The sequence below is a fragment of the Eleginops maclovinus genome, chromosome 6 (assembly GCF_036324505.1).
Source record: "Eleginops maclovinus isolate JMC-PN-2008 ecotype Puerto Natales chromosome 6, JC_Emac_rtc_rv5, whole genome shotgun sequence".
Lineage (NCBI taxonomy): Eukaryota > Metazoa > Chordata > Actinopteri > Perciformes > Eleginopidae > Eleginops > Eleginops maclovinus.
Window position 1 is genome coordinate 24,050,583 of NC_086354.1, and position 17,351 is coordinate 24,067,933.

The window sequence follows — 17,351 nt, forward strand, 5'->3', positions numbered from 1 at the left end:
GTGTGGTTCTATCATGTTCTCATCCAAAAATGTGTTCTGGGTGTTACTTCACATCAGCACTTGAAACAATTAACTTTCTAAACGTTTAATAACTAAATTACACATTTTTCACAATAAAAGGCGATTGTAATAAGTGCATTGCTTTGGACCACAATCCACTCAAATGTGTGGTTTTCTCCCGTTTTCACTCAGAAATGTGTGGTTTAATGAAATCTTCACCCAGAAATAGGTGATTTGATACTCATCTCACCCAGAAATGTTTGGTTTTATCATGTTTCCACTGAGAAATGTGTGGTTTTATCAGTTTCCACTCAGAAAGTCATGGTTTCATTCGCAAATGTGTCATCGTATCATGTGGTTCACATAGGGAAATATAAACATGTCCAACTCTAAAGAGGTATGACAGACTGCAGTTTAGTTCAGGTGTATATTTATTAAGCTCCCCTGGTTTGAATTTTTCTCAAAGGAAGCATCATCATCACTTTATCCAAAGTAAAGCCAACATTTTCTGATCCACATACAAAGCTGCAAGGCATCCGAGTTCACATAACTGCTATTGCCAAGACGGAAACAAATCAGTTTAATAACAACTGAATAATAGTCGACATGTTTTTTGACAATCAGGGTTTACATTTCTGATCGTGGCAGAAGCAGTAACAAAATACTGAGTCCGTTTTCTGATATTTTAACAACTTTACTTGCTGACGAATAAAAGACACTGTTATAATTATAATCATTTAAATGGGTCGGTGCATCTCCCCTGCAGCGATACAGTTTACCATGGAGCCGCTATCCTCAAGGACGGCACTCTCATGTCACAAAAATATCTAATGAGCATCGCTTCCTCGCTCCTCTTTCCACTGCTGGGGAAATGTACATAATGAAGACATTATCTCCACACAGAAGCCCATAGTTTCCCAAAGAGCTCCCAGGTCTCAACAGTCCAGGAAAAGATGTTGTTTTCTTTATCTGCGGTCGTTGGTGCCTTGCGTCCTCTTCCCGGAGAACAGATGTTTGGGTTTGAGGTCATACACGTGTCTGTCCGCCTCTCCCTTCTTGCCTTGACGGTTCATGTCTTTCTGGGAGTGCTTCATCATGCGCTTCGCCTTCTTCGCCATCTGAGGAACAAACGGAGAGGACAAAGACGTGAGTTCACTTCAAATAGAGTTTCACATTTACACCATGCTGCTGAAATGCACATTAATGAGGCCTGGAGGTGCAGATTAGCTCCTTATCCTCTTTGAAATCCCTCTTAAAACACATTTCAATAAGAGCTCATGCTGCCTTGCACCGGTATTAGTTTGATCATTTTATAAGGTGCTTATTGTTCTCATTTGTGCTCTACTTTTCCTCAATATCCTCCTTTAAACTGCTATAATAAATGTTTTTCTGACATTTTTATCTGATCAAGTAATTTATCACATTGTTTTGAAATTAACTAGATAAATAACTTTGAATTATTGAGATTTTTATCGTTTATTTAATGCAATTTTTAACCTTAATGGTGTTTGAGAGTCATTTCTTGCCACCATGGCCCATATTTACCATTAGCAAATTATATTTAGAATCACAATGATCCACTTTAAGGACAAAGTGAAAATAAAACTAAACATTTCCATAGAAGTATTCTTTTAAAACAGTGAAACTAAAGTTTAAACATCCCTTGAAAGGCGGAAACCTGTCTAAATGAAACCCAATGATTGATAACTAAAATCCCAGTAAAGACAGCGTGTCGTACCGCAGGATCTCGGACACCGGACTGGTCTCTGGGCGGGCGGGAGGCGCTCTGGCTGCGGGTCTTGGAGGTCGGAACCACGGACGCTTCACGCTTACGTTTCTTGGTGACGCTTCTGGACCGCCGGGCGTTTTGGGCGTAGTGACTCTGCAGGAACGAGAGGGAAATATTGTTAAATCACTGCTCCTGGAAATCAGTTCTGTAGCATTCACAAGGACGATGTCATGATTTTTAAAGACTTAGTTGTTGGAGTCAAGGACTTGAGTCTGTCCCTTCTGTTTTGGGTTGGGAAATGAGACTGACTAAAATCACATTGGGGAAAAGTAGAAAGCTAACGGTCTTGGGATTTAAAAACAACATCGAATTCGGAAAATCCTGGTGAAACTACAAATGAGAAATCTAAAACAGTTTATTATATTAGTATAGTATAGGTGCGGATATAAAGAAAGAACTCACATCATCCTTGTTGTTCATGTCCAGACCGAGGCTGCCCATCTCCTTCTCCAGCTTTGCTCTTTCAACCTGAACATTTAGAGAACACAGACACAGATTCAGTCAAATGGTAGAAAAAGTCATCATTTTATAAGAACAAAAATCCCTGCAAGGGTTGAATGCAAATGAAGAAACATTCAAATACTTTGTGTAGAAGTCTCCACTTAAAGACACCCTCAGAAGGCAGATTTTAGGGGATTTTCAAAATAAAACGCTCACAGTATATCAAAATTCAAAGGGTCATTTAGCTGCACAAACATTTCAATTCAAGACTTTTTTGTACTGCCTTTGGCGAACTTAACAAACCAAAAATACAATTAAATAAATACACATATTTTTGGCCCATTTGCAAAAACAAATTCCTAGTTTTCTTTTTTGCATTTCAAAGACTTACTCCAGACATTACCATATGGTGCCTTTTAAAACGTATTCATTGGGACATCCCGGTTATATTCTTTATAGCAAATGTCCTTCTTACGCCAACATTTATGAGAAGGTAAACTAGAGAAAGCCTTTTCTATTTCTATGTTTGCAGATATATTGAGGGTCTGCTCACCCTGGTGGTGGTCCTGGGCATGCGGGGCCCGTGGACGTCCTTCTCTCTGGAAATGGCCACCATGACCTGCTTCTTCTCCCGGATCTGTTTGGCCAGGACTCTGATCTCCTGCATCTCCTCGTCCTCGCTCTCCTCGTCAGAGTCGTACTCTCCGGCCTTCTCCTTCAGCTCCTCCTCCTGCTCCAGCAGCTCCAGTTTCTGACGGACAGGAAGGACATCAAGGCGTTTATTAGATGGAAGGATCAGAATAGATTCAACTCAAAAGGGTTTCATTAAAATCCACTGAGAGACTCACCTTCATGATTTCAGGATCGATGTAATCTGCGATGTTGTGTCCCTCCCAAACCTCAGGGACAATATCGCTCTTCTCCTCCTCGTTCATCAGGTCCCAGTATTCTTTACAAACAAAATGAAGACATCATGAGCATCGCAGAGACAGATTTACTCCCTACAGTTCACAGATAAACAAACACTTCTTACTCTGCAGGTCCAGGATGTAGTCGTCGCCCATCTCCATCTCCAGATCTCTCTCCTGCAGGACAAACATTAAGAATATCTGTTATTAAAAGCCCCTCACGTCCTCAAATGGAGTCTCTTTGACCTAATGTCTGAAAGCTATAAAGGACGTACGGTTTTGCGCTTGGGTGCGTCCACTTCCATCGCCTTCTTGCGCGTCAAGGCTCCTTCTGGGATGAACGGAGGACGCTCCTGGAAAATAAGATTAAATATTAAAATAAGGAGAGATTTTAGAGACTTGATGCCAATTGAAATTAAATAAGAGACAAATTTCACAATAAAACATGAATTAAATTGAAAATGTTTATTAAAGCTGAATTATTTGGGAAATTAGAGGGAATTAAACATTACCAATTAATCTGTATCAAATAAGGATTTTTAGTTAGAGTACCAGGACTGCTCCAGAGCTTCATAATATTTTCACTCCAAATATTACACTTATACCGTTTGTTGGATATTGCATGAGCCCGCCGTGCGTTTTAGATCAGCTTTCTTTTAATAACGCCGCTCTAATTAGCTTTTTGTCCCGTTAATCATTGGCACCCCAGACTATATTTACACATCATTCACTAAAACTAAACATAGAAGCGGTTGGGTCTACATATTGAGTTGAGATATGCTTTATAAAGTTAACCAAATAACACTACAGACTGGAGGAGGCCAACGCATTGGAGCTGCAAATAAACTAAGAGCTGTTTAATATGCAGTTTGGATATTGCATCTTGCATTAACTGAGCAGTCCTGATGTTTATCATAAAGCAAACACGTCCACATGTTGTTGACAGTCTCACCTTCTCGTCTCTCTTCGCGGGCATGGCCAGGTGGAGTCTGTTCAGAACGTCGTGGACCTTCTTGCCCTTCATCTTGTTGTCGACGCGATGAGCGAGGAGTCGATCGCATGCCTGACGAACACAGCAACCACGACGTGTTAACTCACAGAAAAAACATCACGGCAATTTGTTCCTCAACTTCTCTCAGGCAGAGATAGAGTCTGAAGTCTGCCTGCTGCTCACCTCAGTTTTGACCTGCATGACCCCCTCCTCCGTCAGGGTGCTGGTCTCGATCACGGGGATCCCCTCAGCTGTGAGGTCTGCAAAGATTTTCTGGAAAACACAAAGACAGAAAGTCAGATGGAATTGGTGCTATGTCACAATCTACCTTTTCCTCCTCCGTCCACATCTGTATTTCGTATACGTGTATTACTTATGTTGCTTTATCTACTTTCTAATTTGTATCCACTCTGATAAAATGATTTTTAAAAAAGCAAAACTTTTAAGAATTCTGCTAATTAATTATTAAATGTTCGTGTTTAGAAGCAGCTGTGCGATGTACTCCTACGTGTTTACCCTAAATTCATTTTTATGTAACCCTCTTTACTCTTCAGTGTGACGCTTGAGGCTACAACAAAGCGTGTCCTGAGCGTAAATCCCTCACCTGGTTCTCCTCGGTCAGCTCGGTGATCTTCTTCACGTCACATTTGTTGGCCACGATGATGAGAGGCTGCAGGGAGCGAGGCGTCAGCATTATTATTTTAAAGAAGAGCACTCAAACTCTGTCAAAGCAATGCTCTTATTGTACCTCTGAGTCAGAGACATGTGCAGGAGGCTTTCCTTTGAATCGCTCATACTAGTCAGGTTCTAATTTGAGAAATGGTTTCATATGTACAAGAAAATCCCCTTTGGTCGATTTCTGAGGCAGAGATGCACCTACTGTGCTTTCATTATGGCAGACAGGATGCATATGATCGATACAGCCAAAGGGAAAAAGGATTTCTGATATGACAGATGTTCCTGCAGTCTGGTGGAAGACCTAAAGGCATTCCTGATGTCATGCAGGTCATAATACCACACAGAAATCTGCTGCTCATGTGGACATCCTCACTTTTAACTCAGATCTGACCCGTTCTTGTGTGACTCATCCCTAAATCTCCATACGATCCAAAGGAAGTCTTACTAAATCCAGTGATGAACTCTGACCTTGTTGGCGAACAGCGGCCTGATGCTGTTGAAGAGCTCCAGCTGCTGCTGCAGGTTGTGTCCGCACTGCTCCGAGACGTCCATCACGTAGAGGATGGCGGCTCGGAGGTGAGCCAGAGCCGTGATGGCCTGCATCTCGATGGTGTTCCTGTTCTCCAGGGGGTGGTCCAGGATCCCAGGGGTATCTACCACCTAAACACACAAGCATACACAAACAGTAAGAAAAACAATGGGGTGTGGAGTAACAAGGGAACGTTGAAGTCTGCACTTTCCTGCAGGTGTAACACCTTTATCAATGTGGCAAAAATAACCGTAAGCTGAGTTTTAAACCATAAACGTTCTAAGAACCATTAGCAGGAGAACATTTTAGCACAGATAAAAACATTAACACAACAAATATAAAGTAAATAGTGAGTTTAGTGACCCAATGATAAGTGAACTGGAGGATTGTTCTAGCAACAGAAAATAAATCACCAATTTTTTTTTATTCATTAGTTTTTAGTTTTCATGCAAACATTGTCAGAAAAGTCTTTTTGAGCTGCTTAAATATGGAATCCTGTTTCAATTTCTTAAATTCTACATCGAACTGGATATCAAGACATTTAAAGACATCCGCTTGGACTGGGTTTTACTTTTTTTTACCACTGCATTGAGATTTAAAGAAAATAAAATCAGCAGAATAATTGACAAACTAAATAATCGTCATTCTATTCTCGTTTAATTGTAAGCTTAGAGTTCGAACACATTTAAAGCAAATTAAAATGCATGTAAAGGACAGAATGAACCACGGCTTCAGCAGACCATAGAAGCTGCAGTGGGTTACCTGCCAGCGGAGGTATCTGTAGTCCATGTGACCCACGAACAGAGACTTGGTGGTGAAGGCGTACGGCTGCACGTCCACGTCTGCTCTGGTCACCTGACGGGAAACAACATTAACATCGTGTTTACTTCAATTTAAAAAACAGGGAAGTCCAGGAGCTGAAAGCAATGCGTCTGGATTCAACAGACTCATGCACAGCTGTTGACAAACCTATTTCCTCGAGAGTTGTTTACCTTGTTGATGAAACTGGACTTGCCCACGTTGGGGTATCCGCACAGAAGCAGCGTCCTCGTGTTGGGGTCGATGCTCGGCAGACGGGACAGATGCTGACGTACTGCGGAGGGAAAAGGTGTTATTATGAACTATTAAAAGACGGGTTAAAGGATTACAAACAGGCTCATGAAAACCACTAAATGAGGAGTTTTTTAGATCCACTCGTTTCTAGACTCCTCTGCATGATTTTCAGAAAGTATTAAAGTATATTCTGACGCCTCAAGTGTTTGAATAGACTTTAGTGGACACCACAAAGACAGAGAGATCAAATTAAAGCAGAATTTCATCCATTTGACCGATTTAAATCCAACATATAAGCTTCAAAACAGATGTGTATTCTCTATAAGCGCCCCTGTGACAGTCCATCAGACACAGGACATTCATCCTCTCCGTTACCTTGCTCCAGATACTCCAGACTGGACTTCTGCCTCTTCAGGATGGTGCACATGCGACCCAGCGCCGCTCTCTTCAGCTGCTTACACCGGTACAGAGAGTCTCCATACTTCATCAGACGCACGTAGTCTTTAGCCACACTGAAGGAGGTCAATCACAGAGAACACAAACGGTTACGGGACTGGCTTTTATTCCTTTTATGGGTTATAGTGAACTGAGTCTGTTCCATGTTTTAGAAGTGTGTATTAGATCTTGTTCCAGGTGCATATGTGGGTATTATAGGACCAGGAGATCCCTCAATAAGCATCAGCTGGCTTTACTGTTCCAGTCAGAGCCGGACAAACTATGAAACTCATTTCCAAATTAACAAAGTCCTTTACCTGGTTTGAATGATTTCCTTTATTTAAGGGATTAGATGTCATGGTTTTTAGGTTAGTGCTGCAATTTCCAAACTAAACGAGCTATAATCTGCCAGATTTCCATTAGATTAAGGATCATTAAGGTGCTTTTAAAACCTCTAGTCCCTTTGCCAGGTTCAGTTTCACAGTGCAGGCATGAAATCAGATAATTATAAAAACTTGACTGGGGAAAATGTAAACACGGGAAAAAGTACTGCGAAAACACTACATGCAAAACAATGAGGATAACATTTCAAAGAAAAACGTACTTATCGATCAAGTTCTTGGCGATGTTGATCTGCCCCAAAGCCAACTTATAATGGTCTTTGTCGTACAGCACGTTCATCAGGTCAGCGTAGAACGGATGGATGTCCTGAAAGGGAAACGACAAATTACAAACATGTCACAAACTACGCTTCCAGACAAAAAGGAAACAATGGTTATTTAAAAATCAACACGAGAGGTTTTTCTGGACTTACGTCGAGCTTGGGGAAGTCGGTGAGGATCTGCGAGAGGCGGTCATGGTAGTTCTGCTGGGTGAACTTCACCTTGCGCATGTAGAAATGCCGGATGCGGTGGATCTGGTAGTGCTTGTGCACCACGGTGGGGGTCTTCCTTTGGGTTTTGGATAAAGTGATGTCGATGAAATCCTGCAGAGAGACACACAGTATGCAAGGTCAGAAAATTATTGGACATCACTTGCTTTCCCTCTTAATGATTCAATCATACCTAATGGAGGTCATAATCGATGATTTTCATACCATATATCAAAACTGAAGCAGGTACAACCACAGCTGCTTAACATGTTTTCACAATGTTCTTGTATTTGGATGAGAAAAATCTTCATGTAAACTGTTTTCCAAGACCCCAATGCTGCCTTCCCTCAACCAATCTATCAATTTCAAAGCCATTTATTACCATTTTATTATCTAAATGCATATAATTGTAGTCGCCTACAGAAAAGGTTGTGTGACTTTTCTCATCCTTTTTAGTTTTAGGTCTTGACTGTCCAACTCCTTTTGACTTTGGTAAAAGTACTATATTAAGTCTTAAAATCAATAAAATGTTTGTTATATGAATGCTGAAACATGCACAACATCAGCTGATTAACATTTATCCACAATAACACGCAATGTTCTTGTATTTCCACACAGAAAATCCCCACATTAACTGTTTTCCAAGAGACCAATGCCAAACTAGATGAACAAATCTATCAATGTATTATATAATCGCTTGTCAGCAAAAGCAGAAACTTTACAACAACATGTTATATCATTGATAAAAGTAAACAAAGTCCACTTGTAAATACTGCTTACAATTAATAATTCAAATGGCATTTCCTTTTTTGTCAGCCCAACTTATGGGACCACAACTCCCAATATGGACAGGGTATTTAAATGGACAGTGGAGAACTGCTGGAGAAACAACTGAATAGCAGGAATTTAGCCTGATTCATGCTGGTTTTTGCCCTTATCTGTATTTATTGATTTGTATCTAATCTAAACTTTACGTATTTCATGTAAACCGGTCTAAACAGTGCACATGTTTTAATGGTGTCTCTTATACGACATGTCATAAACTGGACAAAAACAGCCTTTAATGTTCTTAATTCTGGGCAGATTCACTCAGTTATATCTCCAAACCCTTTCCTCTTTTGTACACCGACTTATAACTCCAAAATAGCGTTAAATGGAAGCTGTCTCTGTACAGCAGCCTGACACGTGTTTTCTTCCCCGGGAGAACCTCCATGTTTTTCCCATGTTCCGCTGCCTCTCAACACTCAGAATCAGAGCAGGAGACACCGCTTTCTTTTAAAAGGCCAAATATGAGAAATAAAACCTACCTTTGCGGTGGGAACCACCATAATCTTCTTGAAATTATAAAGTGCCATTTTGTCGGACACGTTGGGGTGCGAGGACGCACGGGGAAAGGACCGTTCCGTTCAAACCGGAAAAGACGCTGAAAAACACATCGGTGAGTTTCTCTGAACACCGCCCCCTAGCGGCAGAATACGGGTACTACAGAAGGAAAAACCGTCTTACAATTTTTTTAGAAATAACATTTCTAAATTTGAAATAAATAATAACAATACAACATTTAAATACAAATAAATAATGACATTAATTCATGAATGAATGGTGGCCCAACACCGTACATATCTGTCATATACATAAACATGTTTTCTTAATGTTATGTTAAGTATTTTATTTATTATTTTTATCTGATGAATTTGTCATTATTTCATATTTTGATTTATTGTCTTTATAACTACATTTTATTCCACAATACAGGTAAATTATTCTCCAGCTCATACGATCAAACGTGATGATGAATGAATGTAATTTGTACTGTGGTTTAACTGCATTGCATTATTAAGACAGGGTTTTGTATTTAACCTTATAGTATTGATACAAAGTGGAGACAAAATAATAGAAATGATTATACAGAAGAAAGAAAACCTGAACATTATATTGTATACGTTTTTTCAGGACTGTTGTTTTAGACTGCATCAGATAAAAAGAAGCACAAAATAAGCAATGTGGTCGTTGCATTTTAGGTATCTGCAGAGGGAATTGGTAATTTGGAAATTGATCCAGCACATTTTAAATATGGTCTGAGAAGTTTTGGGAACATCTGTCCTAGTCCATTTGTTGAGGACTATTTTAAGCGATGGACTAATCCACATTTTGTGCTCCAGTGAGTATTTGGGGCAGTGTGATTCATTAACGTGTTTTTAATAGTTTTTGGACAACAACCGAGCTCAGATGAATAACATGTATCAGATCAAACTTGTCCTAACAAGTACTAGTAATTAATTTGTGGTTTTAAGTCATTTAATGTCGTTTGTTGACAGTGTGAAAAGTAAGTAGTAAAATATCACCCGGAACTAGCTCCACTCCATATTTGTTGTGATCCGCGGAGATTAAGAAAGCAGCCAATCAGCGAGCTCCTGAGTCTTTAGGCCACACCCTCTACCAGCGATCACGAGGGGCTCCGCGTGCGCCAATTGCCAGTCTCGACCAATCAGTACGCTCCGCTGTGATAAATAGGCGGGGGTTCTCCACTGTGTGTGACAGCTCCAGGGTCAGTGCTGCACCAGAGAGGAGGAAATACGAAGAGGTCTCACTCTGAAGGATTCATCTTTAGGCAAAATCAGTCAATTGTTTACAAGTTGGGAAGAGTACTTTAGAAATAAAATATGTAAAATAGTATTAGTCCTGTAATGTAACTGTTTTAATTACAATATTAAACACATTTTAGCCGTAACCTCAAATGATTTACATTACATTACTTAACGAGTCCTTAAAAAACAACACATTTTCTGATAATGGAATCTTTTAACCCCCAAAAACATGTTCAAATATAACATATTTGTATTATTTCTGAGTTACTTTACTTAACTGATTACAGTTACATTTATTACGTCATTTATCAGGATTCAAGCAAAGGGCCACAGGAACGATTTGACAGATTCATATATCTTGCTAGTCTTTTTGTTTGTCTATGGTGCTTTTTTTGGTGTCTTATATTTTCCTATATACCCTATGCTTATATACTTTGGGATCTGTACCCAGTAAACCGGTTCTGTAACCATCTGAGGGTCCGTTACTCGGTTTTAGAAAAATACTGCCAACTACAAAACAATATTCAAAGTTGCTCAATGGTCGATTAATATGGATGAGGATAAAGAACACTTAAGTTATGACTTTAACGTCAGAATTCTGAGATTTTCAACAACAACAACAACAACATTCTCGGAGAAAATGTTTTCAGAATTCTGACTTTTTTTCCGATTTCCAATTTTTAGTTTTACTTAAGGTAGCATGCAAAAAAATAACATTTGACCTTTACCCCTTATCTGTAAATACATAGCTAGTTTTAAACCAATCTTCTGTTATTAAGGCATCATAGGTGGCTCTACAGGGGACCTGATGACTGGCCTCTTTTTGAGTACTCAAACTGTAACGGCACTGTAGACGATCTTTGTTCTGCACACGAAAGGGAAAGGAAACGGCTCCATTATTCCGCCCCCCCCCCCTCTCTCTACGGACTGTCTGATCGATCGGAAGCTTTGAGACGAGCATCGCTTTATTCCTCGCTTTCAGGATATTTCTTCACAGTTTATTTTGACTTCCCCTTTTCCCCAAAACATCCTGCTGTTTAATCGTGAGGAATTTAATCCCCGGCTTCAGATTTATCACCTGCACAAAAGTTGATAAGGAAAGCTAGTTAGCCTCCTAGCTAACTCTTAGCTAGCCTCAAAGCTAACTAGCTGTGGTCGGAGAACATTTTTGCATTTAAGGGGGGGGCATCTTTTTTTTTGTCAGTGCACTTGTACCTAGTCGTGGTGTTATCATCCTGACATTTGAAGTGTATTTGTGGGGAGGTTTAGAGCTGGTAAGCCGGTTGCTTCCTAGCTAGCGTGCTCGATATAGCCTGCTAGCTTTAATACCCTGCGTATTTAGCCTGGAAGCTAACTGAAGGCCGCAGTCCACAATCAGCTGCTACTACCTCCATCAGAGTGTTTGCACTGCCGTGCAGAGTTGACAGGTGAGTTAAATAAACTGTTTTAAAAAATAATGTTGTTTATGACTTTCATGAAGTCTGAGAGAAAAAGTCTGAATTCTGAGTTTTTCACACAAAAAGAAATTGTCAAAGAAAAATAATGTTCTCAGAATTCATACTTTTTTTCAGAACTCAATCGGAGTTGATTTCCTTGTGTTCATAGTATTACATTTATTAGGAGTTCTGATTTTGAACAACACCATAGAGGATCTTTGCGAAGTCTGAGATTAAAGTCAGAATTCTTAGATTAAAATCTGATTTCCAACAACAACGAAATTCTCAGAGAAAAAACAACAAATGTTTTCAGAATTCTGACTTTTAGTTTTTTAGAACTAGACTTTTTCAAAGTAAACTTTTTGTCACAGCCAAAAAAACCATTTGAATCCTCTTCCGTAAATAAATAGCTAGTTTTAAATTACCCCTTTTTTTTTAAGGCATCACAAGTGGCACTGCAGGGGACCTGATGACTGCCCTCTTTTTGAGTTCTCCATGAACATAGTGTGTAAATAATCACTGTTGTGTTAACAAACGTATGTCTTGTTAAAGTGGTAATGAGTGGTACAAACGCAAAGGTAAACACAATGCTTTTGGGTTTCTTCGGTGGCAGTAGATCAGTCTGTGGGGACTTTGGAACCGAATGGTCGCCGGTTCGAGTCCCTATCAAACCAATCTTCAGAGGTAGCTGGAGAGGTGTTTGGAACTGGGCTAGACATTTAAAACGTCCTAAAATATGGGGTCAAAGCTTTATTTTGATAGCACTTGTCATAAACAAGGTGCAGCTCAAAGTGCTACAACAATGACGACAACAACAACAACCTCACAATGTAAATCAGAACCAGAATTTCACATCGGGCCAGACTGAAAAACCTTTTTAGCACATATGCAATATATAGCTAACAGTCTAACAGTTCAGGGGATACAGCAGGTAAAAGATATGATAGAAATAAGCTGTGACTTTAGATTTGTCTTTGGATTACCTTTAAATTACGTCTCTAACAAATGTTGTAAACTGGGCAACAAAGCTAAAAAGTCCTAAAAACACAAATTTATATTCTCATTTTATCATTGTAAAATATGTTCAAATGTTACTGTACTTAACTAATAACATTATATTTGTTATGTCTGTTTATTACGTTACATGTAATTACATTGGCCAGGATTTAAGCAAAGGGCCTCAGGACCGATGTGACAGATTACAGATTTTGGTAAACGCAGCTGTCTTTAAAACACATTGTGGTGTTAACGTTTTAAATAGTGGCACAAACACACTGAGAGGCCCCGTTGAAACAGTGCTTTTGTTTCCGTCCTGTTTGTTCCTAGATACATATATAGATCGGTGCTTATTTCATCCCAAAATAGGAAGTTACTTTCTCAGCAGAATTGTTGTCCAGCATTACACTTGAGTCAAAAATATTTAAAATATACAAGAATAATAAGCAAATGCATACACATTTCCAAAAGAAAAGATATATAGCACATCAAAATGATACTCAATACAAAGAAAATACTGAGTAAGTTTGAGTACTCACTAATATACTACAGACACATATTGGCATCGGATATTTACATGCATAACTCTTGTGCAAAGTAGCTGATGTGCAAAGTGTTTAGGTTGTAGAAAAGGAGAAAGCATGTGTGTGTATTCAGGGCCCATGTGATTAATTGTATACATAACAACAGAGTGGAAAACTGAATTCCCCCTTGATAAAAAAAAAAGTTGATCTCAATCTTAAATTAGCCGGCTTGCTAACTAGTTTGTTAAGGGACACCGGATGTCACCATCTCTCATTGGATGCTTCTGAAAGCCAACGCACCAGACATGGCTGCTACTTTCTCCCCAAAGTTAACTTTAAACAACACAACGTTACGGTGTGTTTACGGGTAAAATGCCTAGTCCCACTCCCTTTGTTGATTCATTACCCACATTTATCCTGTACTTTGCTCCGTACGGAAGCAGGATTGCCAAGCGACGCAGGAGTGTCTTTGTGCATGGCCCTTGGCATGGGCATGGCATGTGAGCTGCAGCACTGTTTTTCTGGGCTGTGTCAGCTACTAAATACGCCTGCATTGCGTCTCTGGTAGAAGTTGCAGTGGTGGCGGACTTGTAAAGTTGATGCAAACAAACACATCTGAGGCGTGCTGGGGCCTTGTTTGGACGTTCAAAGGCTTTATAGTCATATGTACAGTAAATGTAAATGTATATATATAACTAAAATAGAATAAGCTAAAAATGCTGTAGAGTGAAATCAAATGCTGCTCATTGTAATAATGGATGGAGATACACCCTGGTGGTTCACCCCCCCCCCCCCCCACACTGGGACATGTAAGATGCCTGGTGACCATCCTCCACCAGTGGTAACCCACAGACTAAAAATAAACTCCCTTGGCCCCCTGTTGCATTTTTCACCAACAGGCTTATTTGCGTGATAAATCAGCTGTTGTGATTATGTATGCCGGACAGAAGGCCGAGGAGGAGTAGTGTGTTTTAGTTCGGGCCTTGTCTAGACGTTATGATTGACTCACTGCATTTGTAGAGGAAATGATATGTACTGTGACCAGGGTTAGTCTTTTTATAGGGTTTATCAGGTCAAACTGCATGTTGTCTTGTGATTGCCCTATGCCTTACATCACCTATACCAAGATGTTGTCACTTAGAGTACCGTTGTTGTTATTTTGAGCGTGGTAGATTGTGTGTCTGTAAGAGGTGGTAGCTCAAGCAACTTAATAATCATCTTAAGTTGACATATTGTGGTGAAAGGCATGCATCAATCACTGTTGGAGTTTCAAATTACAAGAGGAACAACTTGGTTTTAAAAGGAATACTGTGATGTTTTGAAATTTCTAGAAATGTATGTGACAAAAACATGCTAAAAGAGTTTTCGTTCCTCATCTGAAGAATAACATCCTTTTGTTGAGTGAAAACTAAAAGGAAACTAGTTAACACAGCTCATACATGACTGTAGAGGTTTAGAGTTTCTAAAACACAACACAAAATGCCATGTACATTCTACTCCGCTGCATACCCTGACAGAGATTAGATCTCAGTTTCTTTTTACAGAATTGGCCTCTCTGCCAAGTTGTCCTTTGAATAACTGTCTTTCAGAAATCTTGGACCTAACCTACACATGAAATCTGCAAAACCTCAGGGATATATTTAATTAACATATCACTTCTGCACAATGATATGCTGTGGCTAACGAAAGGTCACACCAGTTAAATGTACAGTTCAGCGGGCAAACAGGTTTTTAAAGGCTTTTGTTCTGAATAGTTTATCTCACAGCAGCTATTTTGATAGCTGACTAGCGTTGATGGAGAGATGTGTTTAGCCCCATTCATCGCAGCGGCATGACACACACACAAACATGCCATGTATGGAGATCAGTATGTGGATTAAAGGTCACCAGCTTTACAGCAATGCCATTCTTTTTCTGCTTTGTATGCAAACAGAGCGAGGGCCCGTGTCACAGACAGGCACCCGATTGTTGGGGCGGATTATCACCGCTTTACAAACGGCTCCAACAGGACAGAAAAGAAGGGTCTCCAGTGGTGTTTTGGACTCTGTGGGGTCCTCCGGTCCACTTTATCTGTTAATGTGTGGCTTTGAGGTCACGTGTAGTGGAAGGGATTAACCAATCAGGCTGCAGGAACGGAAATTGCAGACAAAAAATGCAAGACGGATGTTAAAAACGTTGGACCTTTTTGTTGAAACAGTTAAAGTGCTGACTGACAGGAAGTTAATGAAGTAACTTTTGATATCCAATAACGGCTGAAAACATAGAAATATAATCCAGTTTTGACATTGCTTGTTTTGTCCAACCAACTTTTTTTAAGTACTGAGTTTACTCACAAAGAAACCAACGTTTATTTAGCTTAAAGAATGAGCCAATCGAATGTCTGATTATTAAAACTGGTGATGATTATTTCTTCCACAGTCAGCTAATCCAATCAGCTCTAATGCCTTGAATCAGGATTTCATAGAGTAAATAAGAAATTGATTGGTGTAACGGTAGGTAAACAAACAAAAGTTTCACAGTAAACAAGAAGCCACTTCACATCAATGCTTTTCAGATATTTACCTGTGGCACAATGAACGTCTACTGGGAAACAAATTCCTTTTTATATGTTTTAAAAACGGTCAAACCAAATGTTCCACCTGTCTGGTTTCAGATATTGATCTTATAAATTATACTTGCAGATCGAGTCGGGTCAGTGTGTGGGGGAGAGTTGCTCGTCTATTTTTCACTTCACATTCGCTTCAACATTTCCTTATTTTAGAAGTATCATCTCTCTGTTTTAGTAAGAGCTTCTAAACGAGAATTAAACCTGACACCAAACATACATTTAGCCTCTTCAAACAAAAAGTATTCATCACCTCTTTCAGGGTCCTAAATTATTCACTGGCCAGATGCCAGTAGAAATGGTGCTTAGATAAATCACTCGGAGTCGCGGGCAACACGCAGGTTGGACTTTCGAGACGTGTAAGAATGCTTTCGTGAAGATAAATGGACTAAGCGTTTCTGTTCTGTTCGATTGGGTTTGTTTATACAAGAGCTATGCATTGTTAATGTGTATGTTATGTAATTACCTATAGCACTACATATACTTATGCATTTCTTTAATATCTTATTGTATTTATTAATGGTTTCTAATTTCAAATGTACAGCCAATGAGTTGGTAACGTTTTTTACATTTTGAATATTTTATTTATTCTTTTATTACCTTCTCATGTTGTTGTTGTTGTTGTTGTTGTTGTTGTTGTTATTGTTATTGTTATTGGTAAGCAAGCCACACCTGTTTGAAAGAGACACTCCTCCAGTCCTCAAAAGGCTTTTCTTAAGTCACTCTCGGCCACTGCCCTGCTGGCCCTTTTTTGCTCTGCACGTGTAACAACTGATATTAAGCCAAAGTCCTGAGATAAACATCCATTGTGTCTCTCCCTTATTTTGTCCCCCCCCCCCCCCCCCCCCCGTAGCTTACTTGGTGACGCAGAGACTTCTCCCTGAGGAGCCAAGAAGCAGACGGCTCATGACTTCTGACCAGGACACGAAAGTTGTAGCTGAACCACAGGTGCAGCAAGTACAAGAGGCAAAAGAGAATTCTCATTTGGTGAGTTTTTATATGATATGTTTTTCACACGTTACCCTTTTTTTACACGCTGTTTTTTTTATGCATCTTGTTGGGTTGGTTATTTTCCGGTGACCATAAAAATTATAGCTTGATCTTTTTATTTGTATTTTTCTCTGAAATGGCAATATTCAACTTTCAGTATTCGTTGAAATAACGTTTTGAATGAAAGTTTGTGGAGCTGCAGATATATCCTGACCTACAAATACTATTATTTAGATTTAACAACATTTTCCTATTTTACAAAAAAGTCGAAATTTGGAAATAATTTTTAAAAAAGTGATAATTTAGAAAAAAATCCAGAAATTAAAAAAAGTCTAAATTTGAAAAGAAAATGAAAATGAAAATAAAACTGGAGACCAAAAGTGTGAATTTTTAACAGAAGATGATTCGGTCCACATGAAGTTAGAATAATTTAAAGTTTTAGGAGAAAGTTATTTTCAAACTTCTCTTTGTTTTATTGATTTCTAAGTGCGATATTAAAGAAATGTTCAGTTCCTCC

The 17,351-nt window shown here is 39.3% G+C and overlaps 2 protein-coding genes across 2 annotated transcripts in view; one reads left to right on the forward strand and one right to left on the reverse strand.

Moving 5' to 3' along the window:
* Positions 1–413: 413 nt before the first annotated feature.
* On the reverse strand, positions 414–9,154 carry gtpbp4 (GTP binding protein 4). Its single transcript, XM_063886360.1, has 17 exons — positions 9,003–9,154; positions 7,639–7,809; positions 7,429–7,532; positions 6,765–6,901; positions 6,329–6,429; positions 6,099–6,191; positions 5,276–5,467; positions 4,734–4,799; positions 4,313–4,402; positions 4,091–4,201; positions 3,414–3,491; positions 3,264–3,315; positions 3,079–3,179; positions 2,784–2,981; positions 2,192–2,257; positions 1,739–1,882; positions 414–1,118 (listed from the first exon to the last, which is right to left on the reverse strand). Exons 1-17 carry the CDS (start codon positions 9,048–9,050, stop codon positions 966–968), a joined length of 1,905 nt encoding a protein of 634 aa, XP_063742430.1. The 5' UTR covers positions 9,051–9,154; the 3' UTR covers positions 414–965.
* Positions 9,155–11,199: 2,045 nt separating this feature from the next.
* larp4b (La ribonucleoprotein 4B) overlaps positions 11,200–17,351 on the forward strand; it is a 35,150-nt gene continuing 28,998 nt past the window's right edge. The window contains 2 exon segments of the mRNA XM_063885436.1: positions 11,200–11,710; positions 16,698–16,831. Coding sequence (XP_063741506.1) covers positions 16,751–16,831 — 81 coding nt within the window. The 5' untranslated portion in view covers positions 11,200–11,710; positions 16,698–16,750.